Source organism: Cottoperca gobio, chromosome 21 (assembly GCF_900634415.1).
Source record: "Cottoperca gobio chromosome 21, fCotGob3.1, whole genome shotgun sequence".
Lineage (NCBI taxonomy): Eukaryota > Metazoa > Chordata > Actinopteri > Perciformes > Bovichtidae > Cottoperca > Cottoperca gobio.
Genome location: NC_041375.1, coordinates 6521114 through 6538375, shown reverse-complemented (window position 1 = coordinate 6538375; position 17262 = coordinate 6521114). Strand labels below are relative to the sequence as shown.

Below are 17262 nucleotides of genomic sequence, written 5' to 3'. Positions count from 1 at the left end.
ACTGGACGACCAACTGTCCTTCAAGTGCCAACATTGCTGCAACAACCTGCTCCTGCAGACACACTCTGTACAACATCAAGAGGATACGTCCCCTACTGACCCAGAAGGCAAAGCGGGTTCTTGTTCAGGCTCTTGTCATCTAACGCCTTGACTACTGCAACTCCCTCCTTGCTGGACAGCCAACATGTGCCATCCGACCTCTACAGCTCATCCAGAATGCAGCAGCCCGACTGGTCTTTAATCTACTGAAGTTCTCCCACACTACACCGCTTCTCCGCTCCCTTCACTGGCTACCAGTGGTGGCCCGAATCTGCTTCAAGACTCTGGTGCTGGCCTACCGTGCTGTGAATGGATCAGCCTCTTCCTACATCCAGACCATGGTTGAACCATACACCCCAGCAAGTTCACTTTGCTCTGTATCGGCTAATCGGCTCGCCTCTCCCTCACTACGAGTGGGACCCAGATTCCCCTCAAACAAAACCCGCCTGTTTGCTATCCTGCCTCCAGAATGGTGGAACGACCTCCTCATTGATGTCAGGACAGCAGACAGTCTTCACACCCTCCGTCGCAGACTGAAAACTCATCTTTTTCGACTGCACCTCGGCGAATGAGAGAAAAGAGAAAAAAAATAAAATAATTCATTGTATGTTGCACTCACATTAGTTTGGCTTATTTGTAGCTAATGTACTGTTCGTATCCTCATGATTGTTTCCCCTTTTTGTAAGTTGCTTTGGACAAAAGCGTCAGCTAAATTAACTAATGTAAAAATAAATACAAAATAATTGAAAAAATTAAACGTTTCATTATCTCCGTCAAGGAGGTTATGTTTTCGGTTTGGTTTGTTGGTTTGCTTTGTTGGAGACTTGGCCGAAGGGTTTATCTTGGGCCGAGGAAGAACCAGGCAGAACCTTTCAGTAATGGAAACAGCCTTGGTGGAGGTCTGCGCCTTTCAGTGCCCTTTTAGTTGTTAATGTGTTTATGCTAGAGTCTTGAACATTTACCTGATGCTTTGTTTTTTATGACTCATTTAAGAGATAAATATATATTTTTTGTTGACCTTTGAGAATTTCTACTATAGAGTCTTCATCTGATAGGACAGTTTAAACTGGGGAGGCAGGTGGGTTCCTGCTGTCATACTATATATTTTTGAGTACAACAGGGCTGAGCAGAGATATATATATACAATTATGGACAGCTTGAAGCACTGACAGGTGAATTGTTGTCATTTGTTTGAGTTTTTCCTGTAAATTATACTTCTAAGTTGTTATATTTTTCCTTAGTAAGTTTAAATGGCTGGCTGTTTTACCTTAAGCCGTAATGCCAGTTGTATATTTTTGTCCTCCTTACCCTTCCCATGCTATCTTTAAGCGCAACTTATATCAACTGCTGCACATAAGTGCCCTCTGTTAACCACGTGAATAGTAACTCCTGCTCTACTGCGATGAAATTTCACTTCAATCATTATCTAATGATCAGAATGTCTTCTGATAAATGATCATAAATACAAGTCCATGACAACACTTGCATTGTGTGATCGACTGTACTCACATTTAAAAAGAGTTCCCACAGGGTGGGTTACTGCTCCATAGCACCTGTCCAGAGATCTTTTTAACAAAGCTCCTCTTTTTTACCTGTCAACACTAACATTTTAAGCAGGCAAATGCATTCACTTTGGCAAATATTTTCAAACAGCTCAGATTTCAGCTTAGTGTGGGCCAAATTGGAAAGACACAGATGCTTTTTCATGCTGGCTTAGTGTGGGTGTGTAATCAGCCTGTATCTACTATGTTGTACTTGGGAGTGTCATGGGCCTGTAAACAGACTTGCATGTGTAATGCTACTCCATAGTCATGTGCTTTTATGAGAGCCATGTAGTGTTCTTTGAGGTCACACAGCGATGATTTGGCCTAGCCTTAAAGGGGAACAGAAGTGGAGACAAAGAGCTGTGAGCTTCTTAGTCTCCGTGGGAGACACAAATGAGCAATTTTGTCCTTGTGATGTCACAACCAGCTGGAACACATTTTCACACTTTCCATTTTTCTGCACATTTAAATTTAATCAGGCTGTGACTTCGGAGCGACAATTTCTCTGGACCTCTCTGATAGCCATTTCTTCTTCCCAGGGAATAGAAGGGAATGTGTCTCAATTGAATAATCACGTTTGTTATTCCTGCGGTGTAGCACAGAGGGATCAATATTAAATCAAATGAATATCTCTCCTCTGCAGCCCAAAAAAAAGAAAACTACTGTAAGCCCTGGTGCTGTAGTGCCATCAGTCATCTGAAAAATCTAGAGGTGCTCTGAAGCCAACAAACCATGTGGGGAAGTGAGTGAGTAATGTTCTCTTGTACCTTAGAAGCTATTTTGCTCCGTGCCCTTGAGCAACTTACTTAACCTGCTACTGCTCCAGTGGAGCCACACTAGAGGTGAGGTTTATATGCAGCATTAAAAAGGATGTGAAGAAAATCGTAGACTAAAGACTAAATAAGCAAGTAAAAAACACATGCCGGTATTATCGATCAACAATTTAGGGCTCAAAAAGTGAGTTAATCTGCTTCATCAGGATTGCATGGGTGTGGTCTGATCACATGGTCCTCAGATTCTGATTGAAAGGTTGCTAAATTGAGACTGGTGCAAGGAACTACATGATGATCACCTTTAACCAACTGAGCCCTTTACACTTAAAACTGGTGAAAAACTGTCCTGACTTTAGCAGAAAGGAGTATGTTCATTCAGGATCCCATCACTCGTACTAAGATACAATGGGTGGTAAAGGATACATATTTTCAGGGCCTTTAAGATAGTGATTGTAACAATATGTCAGTTCCATAATTGAATACAATGCTGACAAGGCGTGCGTCCAACCATTCTTGATGACTGAATGTAGATAGTCAGTGATACACCCTGTAAATCTCCAAACTAATTCATAGATTTGTCAAACTGCCAACTGTGCAGTATGTTTCAATATGATCAAATTATGCTGTGTTTGTTATTTTATGCATAATTTAATCGCTGTATGTATTTGCATGCAACAGTGCTTCTACAGTCACTCCTTGGGGATTGGTAATTCTCATTATATTTTGCAACATATTTTCCATTATTATCTAGTCTTAATCTAACCCATTACAATGCACAAGATAAATCAAAAACCTTTTGTTTTTTAACAAGGTTGGCTGAAAATATACATAAAATAGCAAAACAACAAACACATCAAACCTTGACTCACACATTATTATTATTGTTTTATTACATTTTGTGATAGACATTTTTTTATCCAATCTAGATTTAGTATGAATTCCAATATGTTAAATTAAGGGCCTTAGTTTGAACTGTTAACATTTTTAAAACAGTGCATTTGTACTGAAAGGACCTCTGATGGCGATAATGAATTAGAAAAAGCTGCAATCTTATGGTTTTGTTTTCTAGAAAAAAGAAGCCTTATGAATTCCAACAAAAAGGCATTCCTCTACATCCAGGGGTCTTCTTAAAGGTCGAAACAAGAGTTGTGTGTTTCAAGTTGCATTCAAAATGTGCCTTTTAAAAAGCTATATGTATTTATTTTTCTTTATCAATGTGTGGATTATATTTGTAGGTGAGAATATCTTTTTTTTCCCGTTTACCTACTCTACGACCAACAGAGAAGTTGGCTCGCAAAATGCAAATACAATAGTAAAACCAGTCGTTCACATCTGTTTTGTAAAGGCTTACCAAGGCCTCACATACAGCTTATAATTAGGCACTAAAGATTTAAATAAGTACTTACCATTCAAAACATGGCATCTATTTTGAAAATCTGAATGTTGAATGCTTTATATTTTCTCAACATGGCCTACTCAGCTTTTTATCCTCAGTCTTTTAACTGTTTTTTTCTTTCTTCTCTCCTCTCTGCAGTGCAACAATGACTATGCCCCAGTGTGCGGCTCCAACAATCAGAACTACCAGAACGAGTGTTTCCTGCGCAGGGATGCCTGCAAGCAGCAGTCTGAAGTACTCATTATGTCAGAGGGCGCCTGTCCTGCTGGTATGTACATTTACATTATGGCGCCCACACAGATTTAAAAAGAAGCAAATTCACATCACAATCTCACTCATACACACTTGCAATTTAAACCTAATCCAATTTGAATATTGTATATACAGTAGTTAAATGTTCACACTTAATTATTCTAATCATCACTATAGGCTTCCAGTTGATGGGGTTCAGTAAAAATGATAGAGTGATGCATTACTTCAAAGGAATCACAAAAAAAAATGCATGATGAAAAGATTGCTAGAGGTGACAGACTGATGTAATGTCCCCAAGTTTAATGTAACAAGCACGACTACAATGACAGTGACATGTATTCTCAGTGAACAGGAAGATTTCATCACAGCCACACAATGTCCTCACGAGAAACCCAACACTGCATAGTTGTTAAACAAGTTAATTTTACAGTTTATTTAAATCCGGCGGGTTAAACAGAAAGTAGAAGAAAGCTTGACAGTGATTACTTTTCGTTATGTAATGTCAAAATAAATGCCAAAATATAAAATGAATATACTCGCAAAACTGTCTGAGGTAATTACTGTAACACTGTTGCCAAGAGGCATGCTCAGCAAAGCAGAACATTGAATGACTGAATCAAACATCGTCGTGATGGCCACTTTATTCTTTTTCTGGAATGTGTAGAAATGTATTTTTCTTTGATCTTCTTCAAAGACCCTGTCTACACTTAGTTTTAAAATGCATCTTGGGCAATCGGATTCCAAGTGAACGGTGCAAAACACAGGTGTAAACGACGACGCATTGTAAACGACGACGCATTGTAAACGACGACGCATTGTAAACGACGACGCATTGTAAACGACGACGCATTGTAAAAGACACATCGTGATCCGATCACTCCAACCAATTGGTGGTCCGGGACGTATTTGACGACATCTTTTGTGGTGTAAACGTTAATTTGTCTTGATGAGTCCCCGACAAGGACGTAACAGGAAAGTATGTCCTCAAAGCTGCAGCTCTCCTTATGCTTCTCTTTTCTCTCGTCTCCAGTTGGTTCCCACATTGTGTAAACTGGCTTTGTCCACAACATCTGAAATTTCTGAAAAGCCCATATAAATGACAAGTGTGTCCATGATCTTGGGTTAGGGTTGCCTCGAACACACCAAGGAATAGACCCAGTGTGTATGGTTTTGATTTGTTGTTCTTCTTCTTCTTTTAAAGGTGCAATTTGAGTTACTGTAGCGTCCAATCTGCCCTCAGTCCAACATGGGGGGAGGAAGTATAGCTGCTATAGCTATCTTTTTAAAGGTACAGGGATTACATTTAGTTTAGTTTAGTTTTTTAGTTTAGTTTAGTCTACCTGTGATCGGATCACCCAAGATGCATAAATGCGAGGGACCCAGTGAAGCTACTTGCATTATCTTTTCCCTGAAATAAATACTCACTATATGACAAATAAAGTATAAGAAAATAAAAAGATAGTAATGCCTCAAAATATGAATAAACTATGTTTTAATTGCTGTCATGTGGCCATGGTACAAACAGCATAACACTTTTTCATATACTCCACTGAGGCAATCCCCCGCAATGAGTGATTAGCTTCTGTCCTGTTTTTATCTTTTTATATTCTTCAACAATTGAATAACTAGTTGTGGGTTATCCTACTGTGTTGGGAATAATCTTTTCTTTTTTGTTTGTTTTTGGAACAACTTTTTTTCTAAGAATATAGTTTCCTTTTCCAGTATCGCTTATGGTTTTCATCTTCCCTTTGCCTGGAAAAAAAAAAAGCACTCCGTGTAATTATCTAAGATAATTGGGATTACTGTTTGCTGACATAGTTTGATGTTTAAGCTGCTGAGTCTTCAGTCGCCAAAGGTCAAGCACTTCATTAGCCGTGTTATGGAGACCAGTAGTGCTGCTCGGAGTACGCAGTGCCATAAAGTTAAAGGTTCTTGATCATAAAAAGGTTTGGGAACGGTTATATGAATTCTCTCTATAGGTAGTAGTAGAAATACGATCCTCGTAAAATTACAACAGTTTAAATTTGATGACTGAGCATAAGGTTGGACTGTTTTAATTAAACGCACAGTTTCTTTTGTATATGCTGCCATGAATAGTACATGAAGTATTCTTTTTGAAAATAATCACAGTGACTGAAATTACTCTTCTGATCTAATGATACATATATTACATGTTTCTATTTACAAAAACAAAAGCAGGCAGTTGTTATCTCATTAGAACATGTGTAATTATATTTGGCCTATGTAATGCGTTTACAATTCCAAACGGATCAGCATATACTTCAGAAAAAGCATTCCTTAAAGCCCACTAAGGAATTCTTTCTGAATCTACCAATTAGTGAGTCATGTTTTGAATAATGTGCTTAGTTGTGAATGAGTGAATCCACTGGTGAGGTAATGTTGGCTGTTTCTGAGGCATATGTGAATCACTACTTAGGCTAAGGTAGTACTGCTGGTTTGAGTTGAGCAGTCGCTGAGTCAGTTAAACTCAGTTACAGGCAGCAGGCATAAGTCCATTAAAAGGCCCTTGAATGGGCACAGCTCGGCAGAGGGAACATGTGGAGGCCGAGTTGGAGATGTTACTGCGGCAACAGTAGTGCTGTCTGTGCCAGAAGGCAGGACTGTGCACAGTCACATGAAATGTCCAGCCTTTTCTTTAAATTGCTTGTGTGTGTTTGAGTGGCCCTTTTCAAGACATGTGATAGTAGTGTAAGCCAGTGTGTGTTATATGGATTTGTGTATGTTTTGAAAGCATAGAGACGCCTTTCTCTCAGCCACAAGCAGGGCTTTTGTGAAGTTAACTCAGGGTTCAAACAAAGGTGTTTTTGTGGCGTAGTCTTCCAAATGAACAGTGGTTCGACAGTACAGAATATGTTCTATGAAGCGTCACATGTTATCCTTAGATGTACACTTTATTCTGGCATTCATCCAGAGCAAGGCCACAAATAATCAATGTTCAGTTCAGTGGAATTTGAATCTCTCTCTTTCTTTCTAAGTAAAGCGCTGTGGTTAAAATTTTGAATACTACAGTTTTTGGTGATTCTGTGACTTGAAAATAAATTGCACTTTGTTGAATAATATGCAGCCTTGAGACAAACAAACAAATGATAAAATAAAAAATGTTTTTACAGAAAGTGTTATATTATATATTAATGCAATATTGGCCCAGTGATAAAAATAACGAAATACTATTTTAAATATAAATAAAAGCATAAAGAGTGTGCTGCCTTTTATCTTTAAAATCCTTTGGATATGGAGCATTTAAGATCAAACGTAACAGAGGAAAGAAGGTATAAAACACCTTCATAGGAGTTTCAGTCCGTCTCATTCCCAGGTCGTCAAATACCAACATTTTGTCACGGCCCTCTGCATCTCATACCGACACCCTTTTCCCGCCAATTAGAGACGAGTCAGGCTTTCAACTAAATCCAATGTTAACCCAACCGCGGTTATATCAGACGCTCAGAACAAGTGCGCGGGATGTGTGGTGACATAGTATAAAGAACGACAAAGTCCACATAGGTAGGACGTCGGGGTGGATGTTCAGGTCAAACAGGTGACTTTCACCCAGGAGACCGCTGCTCGTGTTCCTGGTGAAATCAAATCGAATGCCACTGCAATTAAACTAAACAAATAGACATTGCTGTGGTGACTGTGAAGAGTGTATGATTCACAACTCATCAAACCTTTCAGTGATCTGCATCTGTCTTCATCTTGTTTCTCCACTCATTTATTGAGGTTTTACAGATAACAGTCAAAATGTGAGCAGGTTTAGTTTGTGGTAGATTCTAAAAGGTCAAAGGCAGCTGGAAAACTGCTCTCCTCAGGAGGTTGACATGTTTCAGTGGAAAACTCAGAAATGATAAAAAATTATAGTAATTTAAATGTGTCTTATTAAAATATAGTTCTCATTTAGGTATTTAAGCTTTCATGACACATCAAAGTGATGTCATCACTGCAATACAATAGTAAATAATAATGGCAAACACTTAGTACTATTGTATATAAAGAGGAAAATAACACTTAAAACAAAACCATTCCAAATACAGTCAGTTTAAAGTGATACAACCTTTGATATCATACAGATTACAAGATTGCGTTTCATTTGGACACGCGAGGTGGCTGTGTGGGAGTGTTCTTACATAAGCAAGTGTTGCACACAAACCTTTCATGTGGAAAAGTAGGCCAGGCAGCTACTTCTGAAGTGTTTCCTCCCTGCTCTCCTCACCACTTAGCCATTTAGTTGATACTCTGAGCTAAGCTAGCACAAAATGAGTGCAGAAGTGGAAAATGTTAAGATATCACGAATACCAGCGATACGAGTGACTAATTCTAAGGAATGCAAACAGCAAAAACTACTTTACCCAAGCTGTACATGTACTGCCACAAAGCCTTCTTTCTCTCTCATGTTCCCTCTCTCTGGATCTCTCTCTGTCCTCCTTTCCATTTCCACCTTCCAGAATCCCATTAGCACCGACAGTACACAGTGTAATGGATATATGTCAGCTTGCAAGTGCCAATACTTGTTTTCCTTGCTGGGTGGAGGACCATCATGAAACAGATATCTCTGGGGGAAACACTTGTCATATTAGCGGATCAGTGTTAAAAAAAACAAAAATGTAATGTTGAGAAAGAAATCTTATTACATGTAGTCGTTTTTGATCATATCACATGTTCTTCATCAGCATAGAGTTTATGGACTTTACATTTTCCTAAATGTTTCTTTTTTTGTAGCAATACAATTGAATAAGTCAGAATTTTAGGATCATTACCTCATGAAGTAGTTATTCTTAACATGTTCACAAACCTTTTACCACCTCCAACAAGAGACAAGGGATTCTCTTGTGGTTTTCATTTTTAGGGCAGATTGTTATTTTTCAGTAGCGTCCACATAGCCGTGTCACAGCCATTATTGTCAGCCACTGAATACTGAGTAAGAATAACAATGGCTTTAAGAGACTTCAGTTTATATCGCCTCAGTAGAAGTTGATAAGGAAAAGTGCCAGTTATTCATATTCCCTTTTTAATTTAAACCTTTAATTACTTATGACCCATTCCGTCACATAACCAGGTATCTGCTTGTGTTACTGTACAGGACAGACCCGCAGACACCTTCTCTGTTTTTACCAAATCAAACAGCCACCTGACAGCACAGTTTCATTTGCTCTCATTAACCCTCTTGGACGCTGCTGAGGCCAAGAGGCCAGACGTTAGAGTCTGCTGTCATTCCAAACAGTAAACAGGAGGCCTGCTGAGGTGCCAGTTTCATGTTAAGTGACGACACTGAGGCATAGACGAACATGATACCATAGCCTTCTGTTTTTTATATCCCCAAGGAAAAGCATATTGTAATGGCTGCCATAGAAAGAAAATTGGGTTTGTATATATGTTAGCTCATTATTGACTTTACAGTGCAACATCTGAATCTGATTCTAGTCTTTATTACCTCCACGTCACAGGACGTTCTGATTCAGAGGCCTATGAGGAAGAGCTCTCAGTGGTAAGAAGCCAGTGAAAGCTAATTACCACAGGATGGTACCACTTTTCTATTACAACAAGTGCTAGCCCAGCGCAGTGAAGCTAATGTGAAGCATTAGCTTAACGAAGTGAAACAAACTACTATTTTCCCCAAAGGAGAGAGTTTAGCTAAGGCAAGCGCTTACATAGCACTTTCCAACTCAGTTCACAAATGTAAACAGTGCAACTTCCTGAAAGTCATTAAATAGGGAGTTGGGAGAAGGTTTAATTGACGCAGTGTTAAAATGTTGATGACATGTTTAATCACCATTCTGTCGCTCTGCAATCCCAGAGCACCAACAGATGACAGGAGCCATATGTTTATGATGATTTAAGAAGCACACTCTGGGTTATCAGTAGACCAGGAGCTAAATGAGATTCAGTGTCAGTATCATCACACATACAGTACAGGAGAAGTCATCAATACACCACTAATTCTCTGTGTTCAAAAGAAAAAGCCTTGTCTCGTCAGTGCTAATTGGTTGCATCAGAATTGTAATTACTTTAAGCAATGATAGTGTAATACGTTATTGATCTGTAAGGAGATTTTCTTTTTGCTTGCTCTCCTCAAAGGAGGTCAGCGGTCAAGATTAGCTACATAGCAGCAGCCCAGAGGTCTTTCTGAAGGATACTTTAGGCTGGGAAAACCCTGTCGCTGAACAGAACGACAGCGTTAGATGATTCTGCAAACTCCTGCATTACATCCAAATGCCAATGTGTGCTTTCGGTAATATCTTAGCATGGTGACTGGTATCGTTAATGTTGGGAAAAGAAAATGCGAGCATTAATTGCAGGTCTGTGACACCTATTTACCCCCTACACCTCCAAACCATACTTTCTGCCTTGCTATTGCCTAAATTGGCACGTTGGCATTGGCCCTGAATCTTTACATGCAGAATCATGCACATAGATCCTTGAGATACTGAGCTTTGACCATGAAAAGTATTCTCCAATGGCAATCAGGAAGAAAACGTCTGCAGTGTTGCCAAATTAGAAGTTATAAAGCCTTTTATTGTCATTGTACAGAATACAGTCAAATTAGGAGCACTGCTCCCGATCAGTGCAGTTAAAAAACACAGAATAAGAAACCACAAAAACAAATCAACTTCAGCAAACAAACAGCCACAGCCAGGTTCTAAAATAGTAAGAAAAATAAATAAATACAATGAAATTTTGCATTTATTGTGATGGCTGAGATTGTAATTGTGGATCTGTATTCTATCCTGAAAGGCATTTGGTCAGTAAGATGATACTTGTGGGCAGACGATTAAAAACCCATGTGTCCTACTGAGCTGAAAATGTTCCTTTTAAGTTCTGCTTTGATGGAAGGTAATTTCAAAGGTGCAAGAACAGCTACTGTAGCCTTTAAAGCTTCAAAAACTAAAGATTCAGGTTTGTGCAAACCACAGCTCAACATCACACAAGTGTTGCAATTGGAAATATTGCACAAGGGTTGTGTTTGAGAGTGAACGACTACAATTTGAGAGATTTTAAGTTTTTGGACAAAGAGTGAAGTGGTGCCGCTTGTGTATCCCACAAGTAGTTTGATATATAACACTGCCTTCCATGCCAAGTGTGTGTGTAATTGCTTCTGATGTAAGCAGCAAAGTAAGGTTAATAATAGTTCCCCTGTTTCAAGCAGCTTTTCCACTCTTCTAATTAATCGCTCAAACTATAGAAAATCACCTGAATCATCTATTGTCTACGGAGGGAACCATTCTTTCTCTTGGCACTCCTCCTCTGCTCTCTTACTCAACCTTCAGTGCCTCTCACACAATACAATTGTGTGGTATCTCCTCTTCCTGACCCTTCATTTGGCAGACAAGCGAGCAGAAAAGTACGCTTGTGCCTATCTCCCATGCCATTTTGTTCTATTTTCTAATGCCAGTCTTTCTCTCCTAAAACCTCTGCTCTTGTACAGATACTAAAGGTTTATATTGATCTCCCATGAACCCCTTCTGACTTCAGCCTGATCCTTCAAGCTAAGCCTTTTCATGAAACACTGCACATTTAGTGTCCCCCATGTACCAAGGTCAGTGAAATTCTGCAGATTTAAAAGGTGGTAAGAGAGTTGAGGGCACTTTCTTAAAGGTGTACACTGCATTGTTTACATCCGTGTTTTCTAGCTGGCAGTCTTCTTCTCTGCCTTCGTGGAGCCTTTTATCTGTTTGTCCATTAACGTCACCAATTGTCGTGAAAAACTGTGAACCTCGTGGCAGGTGTGTGCCAATGTATCCTGTAGTGTGCGCATAATACAAACTTAAGAGGGAAAAACTTATAAAATCATTCTTCCAGAGCAAAAGAAAGTCCACAGGGTTCCTTTAAATACATTTTCAATGGGTTTCTTTTCTCCACTCTTGTGGAACATTCAGGATACTCAAGGGGGCGGCCTTACGGGACACTTTAACAAGATCAGAGTGTTTACTTTTATGAAAGATCAACCCCCTACTCTTTCATTCATTATGTTACACAAAAAATAGCTTTATTTCACTGAAGAAGGGGATGAGATGCATTTGTCATTTTTGCCTCATTCGCCTCATGCAGAGTTTAGTCTGACTGAACTTTAACACACATGTACAACCTGAGAGATTTACCATGAAGACCATTTTCAGTAGGGATTATTGACCCCTTATTCAGGAAGTATTAACAGTTATTTATGATGGCCCTTATTTTGAGATGCTTATGATGCTGGGCCAGATGCTCAACTGCTTATTTTGAGCAGTTGAGTAAGTTTAATGTTGTTTATTAGGATTAGTTGTTACCTTGGCAACTACTCCTCGTGGGCTCCATAATGAAATATACTGTATAAAAAAGAAAAGTTTATTTATATTGCATTTAAAACAATAATATTTAACAATATCACCATTACATCAAGTGCAATAAAATAACATGACATACAAACAAATAGAACAATACACATATTGATCAATCTCAATACATTTGCACATACAACAAAACTTATATATCTTGTTTTGTAGGCTTGTCTTTAATTGTTTCATAAAAAGTATTTTATTAGAATATTTAAATATGTGGCAAATTATTCATTGGCTCTATGCATAACTGTTTATTTTCATGGCATTGGTCTTTGAATTGGGTAATGTTGCGGGACAAACGTTCCAATTTCGGTACGCCATTTGTTTCAGCCAACACATCAGTGTCTTCGGGTCAGACCCTCCTTGGTTTGAGGGGGTAAGGAGGGGTTTTTTTTTAACTACCACGTCTATTTCCACAACTGCACCATTTAATGGACTGAATTATTCAATGAAAAAATTCAGTGCAACAAAAAGAATAAATATTTTTAGAAAAATTCTAATTTCAAATTTGCTGTAAAATTTCATTTTGGAGGCAGTCCTATCTCACTAATTTATAATCACATAGTTTGCCGGGTTGCTTTCCCACCGTCTGCTGCCCTGACCTCAAAGAATCATCACACTGGAGACATGGTTTTATCCCATCACAAATGTATTTTATCGACCCAAAGCTCACGTCATTAAAGTATCAGGACTGCTCTCCGGTCAGACTCCATGTGTTTAGTGTGTGCACCTCTTCTTATAAACCCCTCTCACATGAGTATTCATATGGAGCTGAGCTATTATCCTCCTACAGTCCTCTGAGGCCCTGCGTCTGGTCTCTGGCCCTGGGCATTTTAGCACATTGCTTTATGCCGCGGCTCAAGTTACACGGTGCCTGTTCTTCGAAGTGCTCATCAGTATCCCTTTCACAGCCATATTGTTAAGCAGTTCAGTGAGCTCAATGTGTTTGAGGGAGCTTCACACAGATTCAATGTGAAAGCCGTGGAGAAGGATTCGCTGACACCCAACTGGAAACAGAGTGTCTTCCCCCAGTCCTACCACGGAAAGGTCCACAGTTGGGGGTGTTATCATCAATGTGCTGCTGTAGAGTGGAGAAGAGGCATGATGCTCAAAGCCTCAGGGCACCCTGCACTTTTCTCTTGTTGAAATCTGACTCCCAGCATCACTTTCTGTCTTTGGAGAAATCTCGTGTCTCTCTCTTCACACACACGTACACTCACAAGCAGATCTTCACATTGGCCCAGACACACACTTACATATGCAGACACACACGCTTATTCTGCTAATGTCTGTGGCTGTGAGCCTCTGGTTAATAACTGTTTGTTCTCCTCCACAGATGCAGGCTCAGGATCAGGAGACGACGGTAAGATTACTCACCTCCTTCTCCTTTGTTCTTACATGCACTGCTTTCTAATGTATCTCTCTTTGCTCATGGTCTTCCTCCACTGACACTTTGTTTGCAACTGAACAGACGTGTGAACTGTAAGCCCAGACAACTCCAGATCATTTTATGGGAATTGAGCTAATTCATGACCTTAAACAATTGTTGGGCTGTACCAAACAGTTTGAAGCTTTGAAACGTTGACATTCAAATTCTAAATCATGTAGATCAGGCATCAGGTATTTTGGCACAGTTACAATTACAGACTAGGCTACAATAATATTATGTGTATTATACTATTTGTAGAATTATGTTCCAGTGATAGGATTGTTTCTGACTCGTGTAATCCAAACATTTCAAATAACTCCAGTGCCTTCAAGTCAAAATATATTAAAAGCAAATAGATATAATCATTTCAAAATATTCTGCTTCAATCCATATTTGTTGTGATTAAGCCTTTCAAAAACCACATTTTCATTTTTCGTAACTGATAATGTTAAGGTTGATACTCTTTAATTTATTGCATTTATACACCTTATGTTTTATTTAAAGCTGCCATAATCAATATTTTTATATTATTAATGGATCACCCAACTCTACAGTTCCCCTGAGCTCTACAGCGTTTTAGCATCTTCAAGCTCATTGTTTTGGTATTAAGGCCGCAATGTTACTGTTTGGGTTTAGTGTCACCACTCTCATAATGTTTGCAGATGCAGTAAGCAGCTGTTTTCAGCAACCACAAAAAACACACTCAAACGCTTCCTGCCCAGCACCAAACAAAAAACAGACAAAGCTAGCACCTAGCTGGTGAACAGAGTGGAGCGTTTAGCAGCCACATATGTTCCTCATATAAACACGTGACCCACAATGAAAGCTAATGTGGCTCCATTTCCGCTGGATGTGTAAATAAGCAGCTGTTTGCCGTAGCAGCCTTATAATGTCATAATATGTCAATGTTGTGTTTACAGCTTGATACCACTGCCCCCACGTGGCCATTTACTGTAAGATAAGATAATGCTAAACCTTTATTGATCCCTTGAGAGACACTTTGGTTGTTTCAGCAGCACAAGGACAACAATAATACAGCTAAATAGTACAAGTAAAAATAATAAGAGGTATATAAAACAATAAAAACAAGAAGCATATGGAGACAAACATCGCAAGGTAAAGTGACAATGGTGTGATTAACAGCAGCAGAATCAGAAAGTCTGTTATTTCAGTCTTTAATGAATATTATTTCAGCTTTCTTTTTGATGCCAGACAGGCCAACTGCCAAGCAACTAAAGAGATAGCTCTGCCTGCCAACATTCTTTGTTTGGCGATATCAATATGAATACACATTTCATTGCATTTAAAAATATTTTCTATTCGGATTTTGCAGGGTATTTCAGCAGGAAGCAAGGAATGTGTACAAAGAAAGAAACACATCAAAGTGTTCTTGATTGCATCAAAAAAATAGTTTTTGTTTTTTTTTAAAGCTCACAACTGCTGCAGTGAATGATAACGTAACTGTGACAGAAAGTTTATAATAAATCTAAAAATAATAAAAATAAAGGTTGTGATGGATTTTCTGTCTCAAGTCTCAGCAAGATCATTTTCAGATCATCCTGGAATTTATGGCCTGGAAGGCAGGAACTGATTAGAAGAACTGAAAGTATGGTTTGGAAAGTGGTCAGCAACCTTTGTGTTCACGGTTCACTAAAACATTATTGGCACAGTCCTTTTGGGAATTCTAATCTCAAACTGGTTCATTCGACCAATGTTGTTTTTTGTTGTACAACTGGGAGGCCCAAAACACAAATCCACTTATTACAGCACATGTGCACTGCCTCTATAATTGCCCCAGTGAAAATACTCAAATATTCAAAAAGACTTGCTAAGACAGCACAGGCCACACAAGTCCCGGAAAATTGTTCTCTTCAACTTTCTCATTTAGGATCGTGTTATTGTAGAAGTGTTCTGCTGAATAGGAGTTACTGTGGCTTTTTGTCTCAGAATGGCGTGTGACCAACTTTGCAAATAATAAACGCCTGAGTTGAAAGAGGATGCGAGTTGGGAGGGGATGATGAGTGTGCGAGAGTTTATTGTAAGAAGATGGAGAAGAGCTTAGGGCTGCGAATAACTTTTGTGTGAGTAACTAATCATGTAAAAACCTCCAGCTGATTAATAATATGCCATGCAAGTAAGACTCTAATTTGTTGCCTAATTGACTAACAAGACTGGGATCCAACGTCAGCCCAGACAGTACACAGTCGGGAGTCAAGCTCATCTGTCAGTGCACGTTTGTTCGCATGCATATATTTACTCTGGTCCGTCTCTATCTGCCGGCCTGTGTGTTTACCCATGCAGGGCCTTCATTAACTCTCATGCATGGAGCTTCACCAAGCATATATGAGAGAGAGATTGGAAAAGAGATTAGTTCCCAAAAAAAAAGACGTCGGACAGACGGATGAATGAGCGGAAATGAAAGTGGTGCTAGGTCAACCAGAGAGAGTGAGGGAGTGAGAGAGAGAGAGAGGGAGGGAGTGAAAGGAGGGTGGGTGGACAAAGAAATGCCCCGAGGAAAGTCGCACAAATAAATAACGGAACTGTGGGAAACAGAAGGCGAGTGATTCAGAGAAAGAGGGCAGACAGTGATAAGGAACTAAATAAAACGTAAATGTGCATATTTGTCTTCTAAACACAATATTCAGAACATTTACTGTGTTTTACATTGAACTTTATTATTTCACAAGGATCTTTGTGATGCAGCAGGGTAAGAAATCATAGCCTAAATGTGCACATTGCACATGTATTCACACATGGGTTGTAAAAATTGTCTCTTTTTCGCTTTTATTCCATCAAGCAATGCCATTTAAGTCTAACTGTGTTGTATATTGGATAAGGATCAACCATCCCAGGAGTGTTTTTCAGCATTGTGTTGCAAGGGATCATCATAACTTCACTACAATTGTAGAGAAACAAAACAGTTACAGCATCTCTCTCGTCTAAATACTCTGAGGCTTCCCAGGGGAACGTCTACAATAAAAAGAGTAAGAAAGAGAGCTCGAAAAAAAATTCTCATCAAAATAAATAAACACATTACTACAACCCTCTGACAATTATCACTAAAAAAAAACAATGTGTATAACATAAGCTTTTGCAAAGAATAAGAATTTGATTAATTTGTCTGCAGAAGCTTCAAACGTTAGCTTGCCCGGCTAAATAGCTTACTACCGACAGTAGACTGAACGTTACTTCCATGTCCAAGGAGCATGAAAAGTTCTTATAAAAGTAGGAATACACCAGTACAGAAATACTCTGTTACAAGTAGAAGTTCTGAATTCAAAATAGTATTTAAGTATTTCCATCAAAATGTACTTAAAGTACAAAAAGTAAAAGTATTATTATTATAAAGTTATAATTCACAATATAATATTATAATTATTGATTCATTAATAAGTTCATCACTTTATTGTTGCACATAGCAAAGGAGCAGCTTATCTTTTTTTAACTTTAAATACATGATAGATTATTTGCTTATTTATATATATATATATATATATAT

General features: G+C 38.8%; 1 protein-coding gene across 4 annotated transcripts in view; it reads left to right on the top strand.

The window, feature by feature from the left end:
- tmeff2a (transmembrane protein with EGF-like and two follistatin-like domains 2a) overlaps positions 1–17262 on the top strand; it is a 97651-nt gene that overhangs the window by 36915 nt on the left and 43474 nt on the right. For all 4 annotated transcript variants that reach the window (XM_029459632.1, XM_029459631.1, XM_029459630.1 and 1 more), the window contains exons 3-4: positions 3891–4020; positions 13671–13697. In XM_029459632.1, coding sequence (XP_029315492.1) covers positions 3891–4020; positions 13671–13697 — 157 coding nt within the window. The remainder of the gene's footprint in view (positions 1–3890; positions 4021–13670; positions 13698–17262) is intronic.